The sequence below is a fragment of the Triticum dicoccoides genome, chromosome 4B, assembly GCF_002162155.2.
Source record: "Triticum dicoccoides isolate Atlit2015 ecotype Zavitan chromosome 4B, WEW_v2.0, whole genome shotgun sequence".
Classification (NCBI taxonomy): domain Eukaryota; kingdom Viridiplantae; phylum Streptophyta; class Magnoliopsida; order Poales; family Poaceae; genus Triticum; species Triticum dicoccoides.
The window spans coordinates 632,102,427-632,110,680 of NC_041387.1; the positions used below are offsets into that span (position 1 = coordinate 632,102,427).

At 41.7% G+C, this 8,254-nt stretch overlaps 1 protein-coding gene across 2 annotated transcripts; it reads left to right on the top strand.

Moving 5' to 3' along the window:
• Positions 1 to 3,236: 3,236 nt before the first annotated feature.
• On the top strand, positions 3,237 to 7,771 carry LOC119291910. 2 transcript variants are annotated; one of them, XR_005142736.1, is made up of 5 exons: positions 3,237 to 3,558; positions 4,576 to 4,675; positions 4,761 to 4,958; positions 5,948 to 6,555; positions 6,674 to 7,771. XR_005142736.1 is itself a non-coding variant. In XM_037570716.1 (4 exons), exons 1-3 carry the CDS (start codon positions 3,466 to 3,468, stop codon positions 6,290 to 6,292), a joined length of 636 nt encoding a protein of 211 aa, XP_037426613.1. In that variant the 5' UTR covers positions 3,237 to 3,465; the 3' UTR covers positions 6,293 to 6,555; positions 6,674 to 7,771. The 2 variants fall into 2 exon arrangements, 1 of the variants encoding a protein (XP_037426613.1); XM_037570716.1 differs by lacking the exon at positions 4,576 to 4,675.
• Positions 7,772 to 8,254: the final 483 nt, after the last annotated feature.

Genomic DNA, 8,254 nt, shown 5'->3' on the forward strand with positions numbered 1-8,254 from the left:
CCACACCTCCCAACTTGTCAACCGTAATCTTAGGCATATTACAGATGCTAAACAGTTGAGGGGCCGTAAATCATACTTAGTGGGCATCAATCAGTTCACCCAAAGTCCAAACTTATAGAGGACGACGAATAATATACTTACACTTCAATGGATATATCACCGGCATTAGTTGAGGTGGTCGAATTCTTTTTAAGTTCAAAAAACAGGAAATGTTCAAGGGGCGCTATTTTTTTCCCCATGAATGCACAAGGTAGGCTACATTTTTTACCTCCGGTCCAAATGCCCAGATATCAGGGTTCTATCTATCGCTTATAGCGACGACATATCGAGCGATCACCACAGCTTTTTTTTTTTGAGAAGAAAACAGTGGCGATCGCCACAGCTTGATCGTTAGCCTATGAGGTGGTTGACCCCATTGGCACACCACTCATCGCAAGCTCCAGTACCATACTACGACTTTTGGTTTCTTCCCTTTCCCACTGTATGGTTTACAAATGGTTTGAGAAATTAAAAAAAGTTGATCACAAATTTGAAAAATGTTCTTGAATTCAAATGTTCTGGGAAAAATTCAGAAAATGTCTTCATTTAAAAAACACATAGATTTCTAAATTGTTCACCAATTTTAGAATGTTCCTCTATTTGATTTTTTTCAAGAGCTTAGTTTTTTTTTGCAAATTCGAAAAATTGTCCAATTTGAAAAAATGTTTACAAGTTTTAAAATATTTCCGTGAATTACAATTTTTATGACCTAAAAAAAGTTTATGAAATCGTGAAATGTTCATGAATTTAGAAAACGTTCAAAAATATGATGAAATGGTGGTGATCTTTTTTTAAAAAGTTAATAAAAAGAGAAGAAAAAAAGGGAAAATAAGTAAATAATAAATAAATACGGAAGCTAAAACTGTAAATAAATCGAATGGAGTTTATTTTTGAGAAATACAATTTAGACGAAGTGAAAATAGAAAAACAAAGAATGCTCTCGCTTATGGGCCAGCTTGGGCGATTATCAACTGCCCAGATATTATGGTACCTGGGCGCGTAGGACACTGAGAGTCGCCGAAACAAGCACCTGGAGCCGTGAGGCCCATGCGATATCTTGGGTTGTTTTTTATTTCTTTTCTCAGCCTTTTTTGGGTGATTTTTCTATTTAAATACTTTTTAAAAGATTTAAAAATTTCCAGTAAAAAATCTCCCGAATTTTAAAATTCATGAATTTAGAAAAAAGTTACGAATTTGAAATGTTAGTTATTTGGGGCATGCTACACGCCCGTCGGCTGATCCTTTTAAAAGATCAGTCAGGTGGCGAGCCATCAGATCTGCCATATCGAGCGGTCAAGCGCACCTCCACCATTGCAACACAGATCTTTTTGCAGAATTTTTTTTGCAACACAGGTATTGTCGTAGATTTTTTTGCAACAGTTATTTTGTTCCCCAAAACAATTGTAGATGAGATTTTGTTGCAAATTTTCTTGCAACTGAGGTATTGTTGCAGAAATTTTTCGCAACAAAGGTTTGTTGGAAAACATAGACCCGTCATGGACCATTGCAACATCGCACATGTTTCAGCAACATAGCCCATGTTGTAGAAGCGCGTTCCCTGAAGGATGGTATGCGGGCCCTCACTTGCACGCATTTCATGCATGAAAGGTGGCGAATGCGGCCACTGCAGTCCGCCTGGTCATGGTAAATATTTTCCTAGATAATTCAAAAAATATTGATAAATTAAAAAGAATTCTTTTTAATTAAAAAATGTTTGTGAATATCAAAATATGTTTGTGATTTCTTAAAAATGTTTGCGAACTTTGAAAATATGTTTATGATTTCAAAAGAATATTTGCAAATTCAAACGGTGTTTGTGAATTTTATAAAATATGCTTGAAATAAAAAAATCATGAATATAGAACTCTTCATGAATTAAAACAATATTTATGTTTTTTACTGTTTCTATAAAATGTTAGCAAAACATAATTTATTTTGTGATTAAAAGATGATTGGAAAATAAGAATTTATGTAGCTAATTTGTAAATAAACAGGAAATAAAAACAAAAACATAAGAAGACTTAATGAAAAGCCAAAATAAACAGGAATAAAAAATAGAATAAAAATAATAGTACAAAATAGCGGACTTGAGCCATGGTGGAGGCAGCAATCTGGCAAGTGTAGGCCTCCGACACACCTTAAAAGTAATCATATTCGGGCTATATGCTTTGAGGAAAGCTAAAAGTTTGGTGGTGTTGCATGCATGATACACCCTAACAACTTGGGTCGTTGTCGCTGATCCATCCGTTTACACAAACAGACTGTGTGTGGTGTGCTTGCATGTGTTTAGGGGCAACCTATATCTCACAAGCAGCGAGTGTGACTATCGCCTTGCCTCAAGCACTATGTTTAGTGGCCCGACCCAGAAGTGATAGATTACTTTCCTTTATTTTTTTCCTTTTTATAGTTGTTACTTTTATTTTTATTTCTGAAAGGTAAAATATCTTAATTAAATACTTAAAATCCTTCATCACGCCATTAAAGAATGTCCATGCTGTGCAAAAAACTTTGTTTGCGCTATATTGGAAAGATGTTCGTGCCATTTAAAAATGTTCACAAATTTCAAAAAATATTTTTGACATTTAAAAAATTGTAAATACTAAGTTGAAATATTGTGTGCTTAATTTAAATAAATTTTCCATACCATTCAAGAAAATGTTCGTAACTTTAAAAAATTAGTTCACACATTTTCAGAATTGTTTATGTCATTTCAGATAAAACATATACGATATAATAAAATGTTTCCTTAATATTAAAACCTGTTTTGTACCCTGTAAAAAGTGTATGTACTCCCTCCATTCAGAATTACTTGTCGCTCAAAAGGATGTATCTAATACTATTTTAGTGCTAGATACAACCATTTGAGCGACAACTAATTCGGGACGGAGGGAGTAATATTTATATAAATGTTTTGAGTGTTTAAAAAAAATGTTCATTATATTTATGAAAAATATCACTGTGCGAAAGAAAATGTTAACCATATATAAAAATTACGTTCAATGTGCATTTGATAAATGTTCAACATCTATTTAGGAAAATGTTCAATGTGCATTTATTTTTCAACATGTACCTGAAAAATATTCAACCTGTATACGAAAATCTTCGACATGTATTTGAAATGTCTACATGTATTTAGAAATGAATAAAAACAGAGCGACTCGCCTGGTGGGTCCCGCCATTATCCCTCTCCATTCTCTAACGACACTATTCATTCGCCAGAGTTTGCGGTTTCTTCTTCCCCTCTCGCTCGCTGAAATCGCCCCCAAATCCACCCGTTGCCGCTGCCCAAATTCGCCTCGCCGCTGCCCAAATCGGTGCTCTCGAGCGGGGTTCGGCATCGCAGGGGGTCGCCGGTTGGAGTTGTTGTCCCGCACGGCACGCTGGCCGCGGGGAGCGGCTCTCGCTCGCGAGCTCGGCGACCGTGCAATGCTCGACTCGCGGGGTGGGGGACTGTTGCGAAGTGAGATTGCCCTCATTTTGTGCGGTTGCGAAGGAAGGAGACGGTACTGCGACGCGAAGGTAACACCCGCTCATATCTCTACATTGCTGGCGGTGGTAGTTTCTCGCGTTCATCACTGCCTAGGGCACGCAGTGCTTCCATCCATTTTGCTAGTCGATTCAGTCGATCCTATGGTCTAGGTAGGTTTTATCGTAGATTTCGAGGTTTGTTGGCAGCGGCGTTGGTTAGGTTAGGTAATGGGGTATCGAATCTCCATATCCGTCGATCTATGTTCATGCGAGCGCCGGATTCGCGTGATTTCGTGGTCGAACTAGTTTGAGGGTTCGTGTGCGCCGTCACCCCTCCCCTTTTTACCCCGTGCAGATGCTTTTCCAGCGTTTTTGCTGGTGATTTTTGTTGTAGCAGGCAAGTTTATCATCACCATCAGGCAAGTCATGTCACGGGGTGTTAGTAGGTTTTTCTGTGCCAGGGCAATTTCATGCTAACTGTCAGGCAACTTATGGCAGGCGTGTGTTTTCATTTTAGTGTTTTTTGTGACTGGGCAAGTTCATGCCAACCGTCAGGAAACTTATGGCAGGCGTGTGTTTTCATGTTAGTGTTTTCTGTGACCGGGCAAGTTCATCCCAACCGTCAGGCAACTTATGGCATGGGTTTTTGGGTGTAGTAGTTTTCCCATTTTTTGCTGATGCTGGAGTGTTATTACAGACCACGCAAGTACATGCTCTATATGAGGCAGGCTATGGGAATGATTGGTTGTAGGTCGTGAGTTTTATCAGTAGTTGGCATGCACAACCACGTTCGATGTTTTATCATCGGTGCAGGCATCAATGTGTGCCATAAAACAATGTTCTATTTTTTGCTCGGCAAATCTACCTATATGATCTTCGTTTTTTTGCATGGGCTGATAGGAGTGCTGATAATCAGCAAATTGCTACATAACCAGACATTTTTTTATCCTGATAATCAGGCAATTTGCATGCTCATAATCAGACATTTCTTGCATGACTTTTTTTGTGCTTTACATTTTGTATGCTGATAAGGTATGTAACTGCTTTTTTAAACTGCTTTTTTTACAGGTAAAGATGACTAAACCAAGTAAAAAGTGTGATCAACAGCAGTCAGCAGAGTCATCGCTTGACTCGGTTCCACCTCCCACTTCCGAAGCTGAACGGGGGGGTATTCCTTCTGATTTTTGCTACGTAAACAACACTTGCTTTGGTTGCTACATTTTTTGTTTAAGAAATTTGTGATTTCATTGCAGGTACCTATAGCAGAGGAGCAAGGTGTTTCAACAGGTCATGTTTACAAACGCAAGCGCCAGAAGCTGGTCATAACCCGGGGGAAGCGGCCTGCGGATATTGGAAGTAACGAAGAAGAACCAGTAGGAGATGTCAATGAAGCTGATGTTACACAAGATGCAGAACAAAAGAAAAAACGACGGAAAGTGACTGAAAATGAGGTATCCCTCCTCCCGCGACCATATAAACTACAAACTTTTTATTTCCTGACCAGCACTTTAGCTGCGTTTTTTTAGCTACTAGCAACTATCAAACAGTACCATGGGAGCAAAATGTGGAGTTGCAATTCAGGTTCTACTTTTCACACATAAGTTGCGTCCATTTTTCCCATGTAGCAGGCAACTCATGCAGTACATGCATCTTTTATTTTGTAAGCTAGGTGGTAGGCAACTTTTTTTGTGGTCATGGCCCGGCAACTCATGCTGCATGCACACCTAAGTTGCTCCATGAACATCTTCCCAAAATCTCATTTTAGGAGGTGTAGGTGGTAGACAACTTATGTGCTCCATGCATACATAATTTCCACCTTTTTTGTCAATTGAGAAAAAAGAAATTGGAATGCCCTTTTCCCATGTGCCACATGGTACACATAAAATCGGTGTATGTTTAAGCAAACAAAAAATCGCAGAAGTTTAAGCACACATAAAAGTGCCAGAAGTTTTTGTACTAGGAATTTGTTGAGAAAACAAAAAAGATCAGCCAAGTTCCAGGGTATGTTTAAGCAAAATCAGTGTTGGCAGTGAGCAACTTTTGTGTCTGTGCGTGCTAGGACTTGATGTGCAGTGGGAAAGTGTGCGCAACTATAGTGGTTTTGTAAGCAAATCAAATGTTAAAAATGAGCAAGTTGTGTTAGTACATGAAAACTGTTTCGATTTTCTTTGTCCAACTATTGGCTGATGTATATTGAGAGAAACCCGTTGATATTTCTCAACTTTAAGGTATGTTTTTAAGCAAACCAGTGTCGCCAGTAAGCAACTCCTGTGTGCTCTTGCGTGCTAGAACTTGGTGTGAAGTGGGGAGGATTGTGAGCCTATTGGGCCACATGGTACACACAAGTTTTTATGTATATGCAACTTATGCTTTCGAAAGTACGCCCCCATGTTTTTTGCGCTTGCAGTTAAAGTAACTTTTATGTTTGTCAATTTTCCAGGGTCCTAGGAACAGGTCATCACCTACGAGGCTTTTTAAGTTGAACAAGGATCTTGTCAAAGACCAAAAAAGTATGATCAGAGGCATAGACTTTGGGGGCTTGTTGGATATCACAACTACAAGCATGCCCGGTGATCTCAGACAGTGGATCATGAAACACTACGACCCAGAAAAGTCTCAAATTGTTATACCAGATAGAGGCAAAATACCAGTGGATGCAGAAAGTGTTAGGAGGATTTGGGGTTTGCCCAACAGTGGCAGGAAAGTATGTTTTGAAATGAATCCAGATGTTATAAGGGAATTCAACAGTATTTTCAAGATCGAGGGAAAAATGCCCCTACATTGACTTCATGGTGTAAAATGATTGTGAAGATGAATGGGGCGTCCGATGACATTTTCCTCCATGCTTGGTTGGCTGTGGCATTCTCCTGGTTCCTTGCCCCAACCACAAGCTTGAGCATCTCACCAAGGTGTTACACTGCTATTCTTCACACAAGTGCTATAAAAGACACCAAGATATGCGACTTTGTTATTGATCAACTTAGATTGGCATTCATGGGTTTTGGTGACAAGAAGAAGGTTGTTTGCTATTGTGTTTTCCATCTAGTTGTAAGTATGAGGAAACTCATTTCTAATATGTTTTCTTTTCCATAGTTTTTCCTTTTCAATGCAAGCATGAAAGAGCCATGTGTTTCCTAATAGTTTTTGCAATTTAAAACTTCTACAGATTTTGTATCTGGATTCATTGGATGTTGATGAACCAATAACTGCTACACTTCCAAGGGCACGCATTTGGAATGCTGATCTAATAACCAAAGTGATGCGGAGCATCCCTCGACTACCCGCACCGACACTCCATCACCACCGCAAGCACCGAGAGGACCAATGACAAGAGCACATGCACGTGACATCGAGAACGAGGTCAATTCTATCCTCTTCGAGTTTCGTTCGGTTTCACATGAAAATTAGATCCTACCTCAAAGAGACTCGCTATGCATTCTTAGGCACCAAGAAGATGATCGTGAGAAGGAGAAGACGGAGACTCGAGCATCCACGGAGCAAGGGAGAGGAGAGGAGAACAAGAAGAATGAAGGAGAGAAGCTCCTGGACACGCCGGGTGCCTGGACGAAAGGACCCCGGGTGCCCGGACACGAAGACTTGGGGAGGTCTGAACCCCCTGGACATCCCGGGTGCCCGGCCTTTGCCTGGGCTGCACCCAAGCCGGCCCCGGGTGCCCGGGCACATGGCCCCGGGTGCCCGACCCTCCTCTTGGGCCTCGCTCAGCCTGCCCCAGGTGCCCCGCTAACTGGCCCCGGGTGCCCGACCCTTGCCCACCAGCCGCTGGGCGCCACCCCGGGTGCCCAGCCAGCCCCTGACCTGGCCGGGTGCCCGGCTCCTTCGCCACCGGGTGCCCGGTCCCGCTCGAGCGTAGGTCTTTGACCGGTCCGGGTGCCCGGCCGGTTCCTCCCCGGGTGCCCGAACCCTTCTTCCGTGGCCACACATTTTAGGACTTTTTGGTCTTTTGTACCCCTCTTTCTCCTAGTTTCGTCCCTAGCCTTTATATACTCATCTCCTAGCTCATTTGGAAGGTTAGCAAAGTATTAGATAAAACATTGAGAGCTTTGCTCCTTGTATCCCCTCCTCTTGGAGATCAAGACCCCTCTTGGGAAGAATCCTTGTGGATTGCAAGACCTCCTGAGGGAGTAGATCATCATCAAGACTTCACCTCCTCTAGGAGTGGGAAGAACTTTACCTAGTGCTTGTTTCCTTGGATTGATCTTGTAATCTTGTGGTTCTCATGTATGCTACTCTAGTGGATGTGATATTTGGGTTTATTTGAGTGATTTGTGCCTTGTGTTCTTGAGAGTTCATCCTCTTTCCCCCCTCGAAGTGTGAAAATATCCCCTCTAGGGTTTCACCCTACAACATCTTGGTATCATGAGAAAGGTTGATTCATATCTTGGAGTCCCATCCCCCCATTTGCTAGCTTGATTTTGTTGTTTTCGTCCAAATTCAAAAATTCCCCACAAAAATAGCCCCAAATTTTTTTCTTGCAATTTGTTTGATCTTGTGAGATTTGGTTGTTTTGGTCCATGGATTTCATGTTTGGCAACTGGATCTAGACCCTCCCCAACAATCCCCACCCTTCCCACCATGAAATCCACCGAATTTTGCTTTTCCCCCAAAATTTCTGCCCAAATCGTCCACCACCTGGTGCCCGCACCTCGAACCACCGGGCGCCCGCACCCCCGGGCCATTCCCCCCTGACCACTCCGGGCACCCGCACCCCCACCCCCGGCTGCCCGCA

Coding starts and splice junctions, on each gene's coding strand:
- LOC119291910 (XM_037570716.1), top strand. CDS start 3,466: ATGCTCGACTCGCGGGGTGGGGGACTGTTGCGAAGTGAGATTGCCCTC. Junction 3,559..4,760: donor GACGGTACTGCGACGCGAAG/GTAACACCCGCT, acceptor ATTTCATTGCAG/GTACCTATAGCAGAGGAGCA. Junction 4,959..5,947: donor GGAAAGTGACTGAAAATGAG/GTATCCCTCCTC, acceptor TCAATTTTCCAG/GGTCCTAGGAACAGGTCATC.